This window comes from Scheffersomyces stipitis, chromosome 5 (assembly GCF_000209165.1).
Source record: "Scheffersomyces stipitis CBS 6054 chromosome 5, complete sequence".
In the NCBI taxonomy this organism is placed as follows: domain Eukaryota; kingdom Fungi; phylum Ascomycota; class Pichiomycetes; order Serinales; family Debaryomycetaceae; genus Scheffersomyces; species Scheffersomyces stipitis.
In genome coordinates this window covers 125,860-141,315 of record NC_009045.1, presented here as the reverse complement: position 1 = coordinate 141,315, position 15,456 = coordinate 125,860, and the positions used below count along the sequence as shown (strand labels likewise).

Below are 15,456 nucleotides of genomic sequence, written 5' to 3'. Positions count from 1 at the left end.
TCAACTGTACGGGTATAGAGACAGCACCACCTAGGTGTTGCTATTAGCTCATGACTATCAATATCACAGTATTCTTTTACTTTATCAATATCAACATTTATTAGTCTAACTAAAAGTATTCTATTGGTGCACCCCTGGTGCTCATGTGCTTTCGCTTTTAAGTTCCTCGTTCATTTGCTTCATTTCGTTGGTTAGTAATTCGTTAAATTTGTCGATGTTATCAAGATAGATATGGTGTCCGCTATCGTCGACTTCTATAATCTCACTGCGGTGAGGATCATGGTAGTAGTTGTTGATGATATTGGAACAGAGCTGTCCCCCCTTGACATCCATCCAATCTTCTTTGCCATACCACCATCCCAATTTGCACCGAAGCTTGTGTATGCCTCTCTCTATCAATGGAAATCTGGCGTCTGCCCCTGGTGCAAGCAAGTAGTTCAACATATATTCACCCGAGCCGGGGCTCAGGAAGATACCATAGGCATACTTGTGGAGCCAGGTGGCTTCTTGTCTTGTCAATTTGGCAAAACGTCTGGAAGACCAGCCACTAACGATTTTAGAACCTAGCGGTCCAGTCTTTCTCACCAATACAAATGGAGAAATGTTCTGCTCCCACAATTTGGCAAAGTACAAGGGAACGGGAACTGGCTTACGATGCTTGATGATGGCACCTGGTGATACCATAAGGAGCTTATGGCAGAAATCGGGATTTCTCTTGATGCCATATGTACCCATCAAGTACGCACCCATAGAATGGGCCATTACAAGGACTTGCAGAGGGGGTAAGTCATAGAGGTTTCTCTTTCTCAACCAGGCTTCGTACGAGTCGTGGAACCAGTTGTCTACACTATGGATATCTTCTTTCTCAAGCTTGAACGGCGGACGCGAAGAACACCCGTAGCCAAGGAGATCGATGGCATGAACACACCAGTTATCTACAGTGGAAATCTTGTCAAAGTTCTTGAGGAAAAATCCGAGACCTCCACCGTAGCCGTGGACCATTATGAGATGGTTCAATGTCTTGGTATCAGCTTCAGATTTACCTGGCGGATAGATGACGAACTCGTTTATATAATTTCCTTCTTCATCGATCACAGTCTGGATCACTTGTGAAGACCTTCCCGTTACATCTGGTTCTGGAAAGAAGGGCAAAGCCAGGAGCAAAGTGTGCTGGAACTTGAGAGGATCTCTTCTATACGAATAGTCATCAAACGACTCTCTGATTGAGAGTGGGAACTGGTTTTTGAACAACCTATTTAGTGGAACGGAGGTTGGATGGGTCGATCTCTTATACTGGTGAGCAACTGATTTCGGTTTCGTTTTCGCAGAAGAAACTGGACCAGATGTAGTTTGGTTGGCAGTTAGCCCATCACTATTGACGTGTTTTCTACGGACCAAAGCAGAAACGTTCGAGTTCACCTGGTTTAACAAGTTGTTCAAATCGAAATTGAAGCTAGGTGTCGAGTTGCACGTTGACATCGAACTGGAAAGGTAGCGTGTAGCTACCCTGGAAGTCATTGAAAATATTAGTCAGTAAAGAAAATATCAAATGACGTTTTGAGTGAATAGTAATATAACACTAGCAAGTATTAGTAAAATGAGTGATCTCAGCAATCTCAGCTCTCGAGCGAAACCTGCTAAGTCAGTTATATCAGATCAAATCAGAAAAAGAAGTAAACTGAGAAAATCAGCTAACCAATATACAAGTCTACCGTACAAGAAATAGTAGAATGCAAACTTTTAAAATTTTAAAGAAAGTAACGGTTTTCCCGAGAGAACTTGTATGTGAATACGGCTGCAAATTTCTTATTCGCTGCGGTTGCAAATTTTCTGTGAATAAAGTTGCAAAATTCGTTAAAATCTGGTTGTGAGTCTGGAGTTGCAAAACAATTCAGACGTTTGAGATAGCGTAAGCCAGACAGACACGGTTTCGACCCGACAGACACTTCCAGCGGCTTCTAACAATTCCCTCTCTTTACGGACTTAGAAACACGTTGTGACACGTTAGCACCGAGGCTAGACGGATTCCTGGTAGAAAACAAAAGTGGTATACGTGAATTGCAAAACGTAGCTGAAATTTTCTTAACAGGTGATGAATCTGTCTGCAGGATGCACGATGTTGGTATTCCCGAATAATGGAGAAGAAGGGTAACGTGGGTGAGATCACGTGCCTCAAGTCTGGTGCCCGAGATATGTGCAAATGGACGGTATGGCACAAGTATCCGTGAATGTGCAATATATCATGTGATGCAGAAGATCGGACATGGCTGTGTGAACGGACGGTGGTTTGGCTCCTTTGCTGGAGATCCAGATCGCTGAGATTTGCTGCTGAGATTGCCGAGGAAAGAACCGGAACAACGGTGCCGGGTAGCACCATTGGCCAGTAGGGACGAAATAAATCTCTTCGCACAAGCTGGACTTCAGAACTGGGCTTCAACTCGAGTCTGCTCGAGGAGGTTGGAGCCACTCCTCCTCGAGGATTCTGGGTGTCCGAATTCTGCTGTCCGATGTGGCCATTGTCGTCGGCTGGAGATTGAAATGTCGCGTATTTCAGCCTTACATTTGACGTTGCTAATGACAAAAATGTCGTCAGACGTCATTATGGAAATAGCCTTACGAGAAATTCAAAATTAACTCATGGACTAATACGAATAGCGAGATCCGAGAAGTCTAATCACAATCGGGACAATGGCAGAAATAATCGGAATAATAAGCCAATCAAAGTGTGTAGGGGCTTTGGTGGAGCTGAAGTTGGCTGATTTCCTGGTTGTGAAGCCGGTGAAACTCTGCCTCTATCTTCTGCCCAACCCCAGACACTGATGGAATCGATAAAAATTTGAGTGTCGAAATAAAAAATATCTGCTCCATCTCGGGACTATTTTTCGCGACGTGGACGCACACGGTGCAGGCAGCCAATGAGGACCCAGGAGGGTGGGATGCGGTCATGGCCCGTTTAGGCCAAAAATGTCTGAAGGCTTTGAGTTCGGCTGCTAATCAGATTCATCAGTTAACACCAATCACAATGGCTCCCTCAGAACAATATCCCTCAAACTGGATACAAACCAGATGTGCAAATTATAAAGCCTGTGGATGCACAAATTCCGTTGTTCAACGGGCACGGCTTGCCTTGAATGGCACAGAACTTTTTCGTCGAGCCAGGAGAAGGAAGTCTGCCAGAAACTCAATCCACAATCGCTCTGAATGGCGTAGGGCTACCAGATGCAAATCTGCAATGTGCCAATCAAATAGTCAGGAGATCTGAAATGTTTAATTACGTAGTCAGTAAAAGAAAATTTTTATTTGATAACGAATGCTCACTTATGACCTCACCGAATCTCCAGCGACTGGACCACCGTCTTCGGCGAGAAATTACGTAGGAGACGTCGAGAACAGCAGAACAAAGTCCACTAGACGGACAGGTACATAGAACAATACGTAACATGACAATGACGATAGAGGCTCCGCTCTGGCTAGACGTTACAAAAAATTTGTAATAGCGAGAAACTCCACGATGCCGCAGGCTGCTCCAGGGAGCATTGCCCACGAAAAAAAAATTCTGTGTCCTTGTAGTCGTCTAGTGGTGTCAGTTGTCGTGCCCGGCTGTCTGTATTTCTGGTCCTTGTGGCTGGTCAGCCGCTCGTGTAGAGCATTTCGTCAATAGTTGCACAGTTTCACAGGGACCGTCTCCCCGATATCAGCCAATAAGAGTGGAAGGTGCAAATTCTCCAGGAATGGCACATAATTTGCGTAGAAAAAAGACCGAGCGAGATTCGGAAATTAACAAGAAATGGAAAATATTCGCCCAAAATAATGAGAGTAGTGTTATCTGATTGATCAAAATGCATGTTATTCATTGGGTGAAGCAGACATTTTCTCTGCGTGCAGGACAAAATTAATCAGATGGAAATGCTATGACATCTGTTAAGAAGTTCTTATGGATTAGTTAGACTGCTAGGAACTAGCTTCAGGTGCTGTCATCTAGGGCCCCTTATTTCAATGCTGGGCAAAGAGCAGAACTGGGAAGCTCGAGTCTGTATTCTGGTGCTGCTAAGCCTTTTCGGACACAAAGAACATTCCTGACATTTTTTAGCGGTCTTGGAATCAAAACTAAGTCTCAGTGGTTAAGCCAGAACCATCTTTTTTTCGTACTGTTTCGTAATTTTCTGTCGCAATTTACATTTTCTTCTTGCATAGGCTGCATGCATGTGGAAAATGTCTGGGCAAACGCTCAGACATGGAAATTTTCCAGGTTCCATCCTGGTCCAAAATGTCAGTATATATTTGCTCTCATCCCGACCGCTTTGAACTAGGTGTGGAAAATTATGGTGAGTTGATTTTTATTCCTAATTGATTCAATCCAGATTAATTTTTGTTTTGTTCGAATCTAGTTCCTAGTCCGTACCTTATCGTTCGTAGATCTAGACAATCACTTCATCTCTCACACAAAGAAAAATACCTCCCTTGACGTATTTTTCAAATCTGAACCGGTCCACTGTGTGCGAGTGAAGCCTATTTTAGCCATTTTTGCCATACCTAGTTGCAGCTTGACAGATTAGTACATTTAAGCTAGTGAACCATTTGCAATCATGAAGTTGACTTCGTTTTTGCTCTTTTCCTTCATCACATCGCTCGTATGTGCCGAAACCCATACCTGGTGGTTCGAGACCGGCTGGGTCGATGCCAACCCCGATGGTACCTTTGAAAGAAAGATGATTGGGTTCAACAACTCGTGGCCCTTGCCTACTTTGAGAGTCAAGAAGGGCGACAGAATCCAATTGTACTTGATCAACGGCTTCGAAACCGAGAACACCACTTTGCACTTCCACGGCTTATTCCAAGAAGGTTCCAACCAGATGGATGGACCTGAATACGTTACTCAATGTCCAATCCCTGCTGGCCAAACCTACTTGTATAACTTCACAGTGACTCAGGTAGGTACTTTCTGGTACCATTCGCATACCCAAGGTCAGTACGGTGACGGTATGAGAGGTGTGTTCATCATCGAGGATGATGACTTCCCCTACAAGGATGACTACGACGAAGAAGTCGTCTTAACTCTTAGTGAGCACTACCACGACACTGCTACTGTCTTGGTTCCAAGTTTCTTATCGAGATTCAACCCTACTGGTGCTGAACCTATTCCTCAGAACACGTTGTTCAACGAATCCAGAAACGTCACATGGCAAGTAGAGCCCAACAAGACCTACTTGGTGAGAATTATTAACATGGGTGGTTTTGTATCGCAGTACCTCTACATGGAAGACCATGAATTCACCATCGTAGAAGTAGATGGTATCTATGTCGAGAAGAACACCACTGACTTGTTATATATCACTGTTGCCCAACGTTACACTGTGTTGATCACTACAAAGAACGACACATCAAGAAACTACGCTTTCATGAACAAGATTGATGACGACATGTTGGATGTAATTCCATCCGATTTGATTTTGAATTCTACCAACTACATCGTCTACAACCAGACGGCTTTCGAAGAAGAAGCTCCTTCTGAGTACTTCCTCGACTCTATCGATGACTACTTTGATGACTTCTATTTGAGACCATTGAACAACGCTACCTTGTTGGACGACCCAGACTACACCGTTACTGTCGATGTGGTTATGGACAACTTGGGTAACGGTGTCAACTACGCTTTCTTCAACAACATCACTTACACTGCTCCTAAGACTCCTACTTTGGCCACTGTGTTCGCTGCTGGTGACGACAACACTAACCCAATCGTATACGGTACCAACACCAATGCTTTTGTGTTGCAGAAGGATGACATTGTCGACATTGTTTTGAATAACCAGGACACTGGTAAACATCCCTTCCATTTGCACGGTCATGTTTTCCAATTGATTGAGAGACACGAAGAAATTCCAGACACCGAATCACCTGTTGCTTTCAACATCTCTGATCACGCTGAATGGCCAGAGCACCCAATGTCTCGTGATGTTGTCTATGTTAGACCTCAATCGTACATTGTGATGAGATTCAAGGCAGACAACCCTGGTGTTTGGTACTTCCATTGTCATATTGAGTGGCATTTGGATCAAGGTTTGGCTTTAACTTTGATTGAAGACCCTCAAGGTATTGTTTCTGACAGTAGACAAGCTTTGACTGATGACTTCAAAGATGCCTGTTCTGCCCATGGAATCCCTCTTGATGCCAATGCTGCTGGTAACTCTGTGGACATGCTCGACTTGAGTGGTGAAAACGTCCAGCACAAACCATTGCCAAGTGGATTCACTGCCAGAGGTATTGTAGCATTGGTCTTCTCTGTTATCGCTGCTTTCTTAGGTTTGGCCGCTATTGCCGTTTACGGTATGGCTGACATCAAGGACGTCGAAGAAAGAGTCGCTAGAGGCTTGGACGTCGACATCGATGATGACGATGACCAAGAAGAAGAATCCAGTTCTTCTGGTGAACATACTAAGTAAGTAACTAGCAGACATGCAAGTCGTGTCTGATTGCTTAGTTTGTTTTTATTTGCTCTTCGGAGTTTGCCTGTTTTATCAACTGTTAGAGGGCTCTCTTCTTTTTCTCTGATTTCTGGTACTGTTTCCAAAGTCTGACTATGTGTTTTTTGCTGGGTCATGAAGAATATGTGTGTGTGTGAGGATAAAGCGTTGATATGAGAAAAATCGCTTTGTTCTCTTGAATTAACCCTTACGATAATCATTTGTCAGATTTCTGGTGTACAGCATCTGGATATTGGTGGAAAGAGGAGGACTCTTTACCATCCCCAAACCCAATTCTATGCTTAGAAATGTCGGTGCTACCGGCACCGCTCCTAATGTCTAATATTTCGATCTCGATCATTATTTCTTTTACCGGTATATCTACCTTATTTTATTAATTTGTTAAGTGACAATGATGGCTCGGCTGGCTGTGCACTATGAGTGCAGCAAGGTTGTTGAAACCTCTTTCTCTGTGGCTTCCGTAAACAGAGTGGGTATCCTGGACCCTTATCCATTCTTCAGAGAAAGAATTCACCCACCCCTGCACCTCTATTGTATAGCTCTATACATTCCCAACTTCCCAACCCAACCCAACCCCTTTTTTATATTATTATATTTACTACCCCTAGTTACGAAGTGTATGCGTACTTATTAAAAGGATATCGTAGATTTGGTACTTTTTGCACCCAAATTCTGTATATACTACTTCCATAATAAAGACGACTGAGGTGAGAAAAAATCGGACTAAACTCCCTGGAATGACGTTAAGGGTTGAAATTTTCGATTTACATCTCTCTGTAGACACTATAACTCTTATGTACACCTTTCATAAGAAACTTACGATGTCTTTAATAGCTCAAGTACTTTTGCCCTGAAAGCACATTCTGTAAATGCCTACTGTACATTAAGTTTAGGAAATTCGCACCCGGAAAGCTCAGACTATTTCATAAATTTCCACCGAGTTTGTTCTGTCCACAATCTTCAGTCTTCTTCTCCATTAAAGATCAATTCTCAACCATGTTCGAGGCAGTGTACATAGCAGACAAGAACAACACCTTGATCTACGAGTATCTCATCACCCTCACGTCGCCGACCTTCAAGTCATTGACGAATATCATACGAACAAATCAAAACACCACTGTTACGCATCACGATGCAGACCACACCTCGAACACTAGTAGCCATGCCAAGGCAGATTCTCTCATGCCAATCAATGACGACTTCTTTGTTGTTCACGAAAACACTTCGAGCGTCATCATTTACATTCTCTGTTCTACAGCCACTACTCCCAACCCTATGGTTCCATTCATATTCATCCAACGGTTGATAGAGGTGATGTCAGACTACTTTGGCACGCCGCTAGCCTTAACCAAGATTGATGCCAACAACGATACTCTCACGCTTCTCCTCAACGAGATGATCGACAACGGAATTCCAAACGTCACCGACTTCAACAAGCTTCGTGATCTCATACCATTCAAGAGCTTCTTGTCCAAAATTCTTAGTACCAGTTCAGATATCTCAGCTGCCACCAACAAGTCTCTCAATTCCTTGACAAACTCTCAGAGAGCAAAGCCCTCATCAGCAACACTACAAGACCAATCACTTAGCGCCATACCTTGGAGGAGATCTAACGTAAAATACACCAATAACGAAATGTATGTAGACATCGTAGAAACCATCAATGTCATCTTGAAGCCAACAAACAAGGGCGTCAGCTCTAAAAGCGCCCTTCTTTCAAGTACCCCAGCCAACCACTTCGACTCGGCATTCTACTCGAGTTCATCGTTGAAAACCTCGGCTACCCAACTCGTACCTATCGTTGGAAGCATCGAGGGAAGAGTCGACTTCATTTCTCATCTCACAGGCATTCCCCTTTTACAATTGGTTTTGGCAACAGCAGGCTCAAAGATTAATTTGCCTAGCTTCCACCAATGTATTAAGATCGACAAATGGTTGGATAATCCGGGAACTTTGTCATTTATTCCTCCAGATGGAAAATCAACTTTGATGAACTATCTGATAGACCTAAGCTCATTTTCTAACAGAAAGGACCAACTAAGCATGTTGGGATTAATAGATGTAGATTTCCAGACTGGACTCGGCGTGAACCAGAACGAGTTCGAGATCCGATTGTACATCAAGAATCTCAAGTCAGTGACCAAAATCGAAAACTTATCTATAGAAATTGTTTGCGAAGATAACAGTGAAGATGATAATAACGTCGACGCTGACCCCACGAGCTTAGACAGCAACAGAATAACAAACATTAAACCAGGCAGAATAACCCACGGAGATTTCTCCTATAAAGGTAAAGGTATATCTGAATGGAACTTGCGTACCATCTCATCTAACATTCAGCCCATGTTGCACGGAACAATTATGACTACTTCCTTGGACGATTCTGGATCTAATTCAGATGTGTTTAACGATTCCGAACAACATGATCTTATAGAAGGTATTACTGGCAATGGTGATGACAAGAATAAGGTTTCAAAATCTATTTTACCAACTAAACCTCTTCATTTGAAATTATCTTATTCTCATAAGGGAGCAATAGCCAGCGGTATCAAGGTAGACAGCTTGAAAATTGTCAGCGCAAAGGGACTCGGTGAAACAGTTAAACCATACAAGGGCGTGAAGTACATCACCCAGACAGGAAATTTCATTGTCCGATCATAGAAAACTGGTCAATAAAGAGAGGCTTCAGGACAGAAAACATCTTACAAACTAAAGTATTGTATAAATATCAAGCATTCTATAGAAAAGTTTCAAATGTTCATTTCTACACATTAGTAATTCGTAACATCAATTCATAGATATACAACCTACAGCTGCAACAATGTCTGTGCCTCTTCGTTCGAAGAAACAACAGGATCGCTGGACCGTCCTAGATGACAAAATAGTTAATAATACTGTTTTACTATACAAGACTTTATAACAACTAAAAAGACTATTCGGTTTTCTTACTCTTCTTCAACTTCTCCTTCTGTGCCTTTTTGACCAAGACGTTGCCAATGAAGGTGGCTACACCCAAGCCAGCAACCAACAACAATAACAAAGGCAATTTGATGGCGTAGTCTCTGGGCAAAAAGAACGAGTTGAGGATGTTGGATTCGTCAACAAAGGGCAACACAAACACCCAGGTTGTGTAATAGGTGAACACGGCGGTCGCTACGGCAAGCATTCCAAGACCAATCAATTTATCAAAGCTCTGAATGGTTAGTAATTACATTGAAATAATCAGTGATTTGAAATCAAATAGCAGATATCAGGAATAGCGGAAATTTCTCTAAACGTTGATATAATTCTTTTTTGATAGTATTTTAAAGAAATTCCATTAAGAATTCTATATTCTTCTCGTTATAGTTTAGGTAAGTTGCTCGTGTTTTGATTAAAGGAATATTCCAGAGATTAAGTATGGAGAAAGGATGAATTACATATGTTAATCTGGTTATTTTATGTCCGGAAACTTCCATTCCAACTCACATTGGCTCTGTCTTATCTGACTATTATATATCTCCCTCTCTTTTTATCCCTACTTACCATTGTATGTATTTCGCTGTTGAATTCAAAAGGAAGAACTGAGGATTTTCAGGTCTAAATTATCTATACGTGTTTAGATCCCAGGCTCAATTGCGGTATATGCCGAACTTTCACATAACTTTTGAGAATCGATTTTCGTCTCTCCATAGTTAACCGACAGTGCCTTTATCCATAAATACTGTGATAGATTTGTTTTCCACAAGGTCAGTCACTTAACTGGGTGTATATTCTGATTCAGCGAGATTGTTCAACAACTCTACTCAAGTTCGAGAAAGAAAACTTAAAATTGGAAGGTCTGATCCAATAGTGAACCATAATCAGATCACTATAGACTCTTGTATATTCATACAATTCATAGTATTACTCATTTCGTTCAATACTTCTGATATTCATCTTCTATTATCACTTCATACTACCATTTCAAAATCAAAACCAATATGTTCTCGAAAATGAAATCTAGGAAAGCTCCGCTTTCGCTAAGTTCGGTATCCAACGTCATCAAGACTTCAGGAACAAAAGACCTTTCCCCATCACACTTTAATGCTAAGGATATAGAGATGAATTTTGTGACCCAATTGGGATTGCCCAAGGATTCCATTGTGGCTGTAGCTTACGATCCTGTTCAATCGTTATTGGCTGTTTCTACTACATACAACGAGGTTCGTGTATATGGTCAGAATTCAGTCGAAGTTGTCTTCGAATTCAATGCTACTCATCCCATTACAAAATTAAAATTCGTTAAAGGTGTATATTTAGTTGCTATCACCGAGTCTTCTGGAGGAATCACTGTTCTATCATTACATTCCAAATCCATCTTGGTAGCTACTCTGGCCCCTGGAGCTATCACAGCCGTAGAAGCAGATCCTTCCTTGGATTTTATTATCTTGGGACTTACCAATGGCTCACTCATGTTCTTTGATGTAGATAGGTTAAACATGAGCCCTCTACGTGTAGATAATCTTCAGAAAAAAGTGTTACCCAAGCAGAAGATGTCGCCAGTTTTACATCTCGAATGGCACCCCAGAGACATTGGTACTGTTCTAGTCACCTATTCTCATTGTGCTATTCTCTATTCTATTGCCTCTGGAGAACTCAAGAGCAAATTTGTCTATGTGGTCGAAAAAGGAGCAAAATCATTTGAACTTTCTTCGTTTGTAGCCAATGGAGGCAAGAAAAAGATGTTTGGTTCCTCAAAGGATGTGATTCCAGAATTGACGGAGTCTCATTTTCACCCAAATGGATTACATGTTTTGACGTTGCACAGAGATAACACTATTGCCTTCTGGGATGCAGCTAGTGGAGCACTTATTCAAACCCGAAATATTTTTGAAGTTGGTCTCCACAAGCCTGGGCCTTCTTTGGAGATACCAGAAGTGTTTCACCCTATTCAGTCGGTCAGATGGATCTGTGGTGAGGATCCGGAATTGACTCAGCTTGTAATATGTGGAGCTGGTGCTGAAGGAAATTTGCTACACGTACTTGATTTTGGCTATACTTTGAAGTATTCCATGACGTCGAATGAAAAACAGGCGGAATTCTATGCTCTGCCCCAAAGTGGCCAAAGAATCCTTCCAGTGTTGTTCAACTTGAGAAAACAAGATGAACAAGAGTATATCACCAGTATTTTGCCAATTTCAGGTGACAACGAGCCATATTTCAACGGCAATCATAATCCTTCGTATTTGCTTTTAGTCAGCAATCTCAATGCTTTGTATATAATCCAATTCTCTACCGTTGGTGGAGCTCAGGGCAGCACTGATTTGGGTGGATTACTTCTTCCACCATCCATAGCATTTATACATCCACCAGTGACTAGCTCATCAGTCCAGTTTGTCAAAAGAAAGGACTGGTTCAGTATGATGTCCACTAGAGTTTCGGGCGGCGCTGCAGCTAAGTCCAACTTGTTATTGAAAGGAGGTGCTCCTGTCGAGAACTCGTCTATTCCTAAGTCCTTTGGCTATAATGATACTTACCGTAATATCTTAGTCACTGGTCATGAAAGCGGCTTGGTGCGTCTTTTGGATATCACCAAGACAGAATTCCTGGAAGCGGAGAGCATCGTACAAATCAGTCTTAAAGAAACTCTCTATAACAGTGGAAACCCCAACTCTGTTAAAATCGTGGATGTTTCTTGTGCCTTTGGCAGTAAAGAGATGTTGGTGGCATTGGGCAGTGGCGATGTGGTAATTTGTAAATTCGGTAGATCCAACGGCAGCCAAGGAAATCATAGCACTAAGGATTATGCTAGATGTCCCGTGCAACATGAAAATGGAAATGGAAAGATATTAGACATAAGAGAAAGGATCCTGGGCTCCGTAACTCAGACATCTACATTTTTGCCTGTCTCATTGCTTCAATTGGACAAAAAAGAAAAAGTTTCTTGCATCAAGATGAGTGACATTGGGTTTGCAGCTGTAGCATATACCAGTGGCCGTTTGGTCGTATGCGACATCACCAGAGGACCAGCCATAATTTTGAACCTTGAGTCTATTTCGGAGCATCTTGTTACCGTGACTGGTGAATGTTATGCCACTGTTGTAGAGTTTTCTATTATGGAATATGGGCAAGATGGATATTCTTCGGTTCTTCTTCATGTGGGCACCAACTGTGGAGGTAACTTGCTTAACTTCAAGATCGTACCAATGGGTAATGGAGGGTTCGAAGTTGTTTTCACTGACAGAACAATTGGGTTGAACTACAAGTCTGGGGCTGCTGATCCTCTGCTATTGAAATTGGATCAGATCATCCCGATCAATGCTGTTGATGGAAGTTCTGCAGTTGCTGAAATGGAGATATTCAACAAGCTAGGGCAAGGTGTAGTTATTCCCGGATATGTTGTTACTACGTCTGAACGAGACCTTAGAGTTCTTAAAATTCCCAAGACTAAATTGTCCCACAAGGTTGTGGAGGATAGCTGTTTGAGAAGCGGAGTTTTGAATTTCCATAACAATGGTGTTATGGTTGCATCTTTAGTAAAAACTGGCTACGTCAAGTTATTTTCGCTACCATCATTGGCAGACATTGCTGATATAAAGGTACCCAAGGAAATTTATGTGAAGATCAAGAGATCGCTTGAATCTGGAATTGCCTCTCAATCCGAAATCTTGAGCACAGGAGATTTCTTTGTTCGCTCCAGCAAAAGTGAATTTCTACATATGTCTGCTTTTGATAAAGGAAGCAGACTTCATCGGTCTCATAATAAAGAAAATGTGACTGATTTACTTTTCAATGAGAATGCTATCATTCCTCCCCGTCCTACAGCTGGTACTCTACTGTGGGCAACAGGACAAACAGGCTACATGTCTGTAGAGGACTTGGCTCTATTAGTTGCGGGACCTAATAGAAAGCCCGCTAAGCATCCCGAAAGTCAGTTGGCCCACAATATCAGTCCCGAAGCAAACTTGAGTCAAGGATATGGAGGCTATGGAGCTGCATCTCAACAATCTAGCCGTGGCTACAAGGAACCGGTCAGAAGATCTACAACTGCCAGCTCTGGTGGTGTGGCAGGTCAAGGCTGGGTGCGCAGTCTCCAGGCTGGACTTGAGTCTGTGGAAGAAACTATTGGAGGATATGCCAATTCTGCTAGTGAAGCTATGACAGAAAGTGTTGAAGGACAAAAGAGGGCCATGTACTCTGCAGCCTTCAAGGACAAGTTTGGATTTTAGGATATAAAAGTATTTTACCTTGAATGATACATATAAGTGTGTATTTAGGTTTATGTGAATTCAAGATATTAATTGTTTTTGAATACATTTAACAAAGTATTACATTAGCTACTTCTCATTTGTAAAGAAAAACACGTAATTTTGCACCCATAATATATTCTGTATATACCGTTTTATATGCAGGTTGTTTACTATTCGATTTTCCGTATTATCAAATTGTAGATTCTGATAGTTACTAAATTATATCATTTTCTTTCTTCACAATATATTCATAATTATACTTTCATCCTGTTTTCTCTTGGGCTATATAGACTGGAAATGAACAAGGAAAATACGCCTTCTACTCCAGGCAAAGCCGTTGCAAATGTTGCCAGTCCTGTGGAGTACTCACCTTCCAAGATTCTTAAATCGATTTCTCCCAACAAGAGCAGTTCCAGTGTTGGCAAGTTGAACTTTTTGCAAAGCGATAATCTTGATGAGCACTTCGATCACATCCACAATTCACATCAGGTGATTCTGCATCAGTTGTACAACTTGGAGGTTCAGACCAAGCAGACGCATGTAGACTTGGGCCAATTATTTGACAGGCTGAAGAATAACAATCAACATTTGAACAAGCTTCTTGAAAACATAGCCAACTACTCGACTGAAGTAATAACAGAGGGAAATGCAACCAAACTAGATATTAAAGGTCTCACTGAGAAATTGGATTCATTGAGTGAAACCCAAAATGGTAAAGTGTTGCTTGCTCTAGAAAAGTCTTTGGCTGAAATCAAGACTTTGGAAAGCTTACAAATGCTGAAAGGGTCACAAGTTGAACCTGAACAAATTGCGAACATAGAATCCAAAGTGACGTCTCTTTCAGACCAGTTGAAGCAATTGCATTCGACGAATAAACTGGCAAACGATTCGGGCATAGAAATAAAACAACAAATATGTAGTAGAATTCAAGAACAATCCCAAATATTGCAAGACAAATTGCCAGAATTGATATATTCCAAGATTGACGCCAAGCTTGAAACAAAATCCCAGAACGATACCAAATCTTTCGATAACTTGCTGACTCAATTGGAGTCTATAACGAACAGTTTGCCAGATAGTGATTTAGTAAGACAGATTATAGATCCCATTGTAGCTGAGCTCAGGTCTGTATCCCTTGATCAAAGATCACTTCTGTTGTTGGAAAACATTTTGAACAGACTAGGTGATAAGAAGTCGGAGAATGACCTCCATGACGAGTTTTTCCTCGATGTGAGGTCTGGTCTCAAGTCGATAGATCTGCTCATTACATCGAAAAACGACCAGATAGACTCATTGAGTAAGAAATACGATGCACAAGAAAGAGCATTGATAGAACTTCGGGAGACACAAAAGTTGCAACGGTCACATGATGACCTTGAGTTGAAGATAAGTCAATTGGACAGCAAGTATCAATTGTTAACTACCGCTTATCAAAAGAAGTACGAAGATTTCAAAAATCTTCACCAACAATACAAATCTCTCGAATCCAATATTGAACGATTGCAAATAGCGACTCCACCGCCAAACAAGGTAAAAAAGTTAGCCAAGGTAAGGCAACTTCATGAATCTAAATTGAACGAGATATACGAGTCCCAGTATGATTCGAAAAATAATGCTAACAGGAGATTCGTAAGCTCGCCACTCATATTGAAAGACCGTAGGTTCAATAGCTTTGAACCTCTTACAGAGCAAACGGAAATAACCAACAATTCAGATGATGAAGGTTTCTGATGTATTTAGTTTGGAGTATGTACAATATT

The 15,456-nt window shown here is 41.6% G+C and overlaps 4 protein-coding genes across 4 annotated transcripts; 3 read left to right on the top strand and 1 right to left on the bottom strand. All coding sequences in view use genetic code 12, as the record gives it.

The window, feature by feature from the left end:
- Nucleotides 1-141: 141 nt before the first annotated feature.
- Nucleotides 142-1,479, bottom strand: PICST_46178 (predicted protein; the record flags this gene model as incomplete). The annotated part of the gene is made up of 1 exon (XM_001384642.1): nucleotides 142-1,479. One exon carries the CDS (start codon nucleotides 1,477-1,479, stop codon nucleotides 142-144), a length of 1,338 nt encoding a protein of 445 aa, XP_001384679.2.
- A 2,876-nt stretch (nucleotides 1,480-4,355) lies between these two features.
- Nucleotides 4,356-9,522, top strand: FET3.1 (Multicopper oxidase; the record flags this gene model as incomplete). The annotated part of the gene is made up of 2 exons (XM_001385009.1): nucleotides 4,356-6,417; nucleotides 9,473-9,522. The coding sequence occupies 2 exons, from the start codon at nucleotides 4,587-4,589 to the stop codon at nucleotides 9,520-9,522; spliced, it is 1,881 nt and encodes a 626-aa protein (XP_001385046.1).
- A 699-nt stretch (nucleotides 9,523-10,221) lies between these two features.
- On the top strand, nucleotides 10,222-13,754 carry PICST_77984 (predicted protein). The gene has a single exon (XM_001385008.1). The coding sequence runs from the start codon at nucleotides 10,448-10,450 to the stop codon at nucleotides 13,673-13,675; it is 3,228 nt and encodes a 1,075-aa protein (XP_001385045.2). The 5' UTR covers nucleotides 10,222-10,447; the 3' UTR covers nucleotides 13,676-13,754.
- Nucleotides 13,755-13,993: 239 nt separating this feature from the next.
- Nucleotides 13,994-15,325, top strand: PICST_31881 (predicted protein; the record flags this gene model as incomplete). Its single annotated transcript, XM_001385007.1, has 1 exon — nucleotides 13,994-15,325. A coding segment is annotated over one exon (1,332 nt), but the record flags the coding sequence as incomplete, so codon positions are not given.
- Nucleotides 15,326-15,456: the final 131 nt, after the last annotated feature.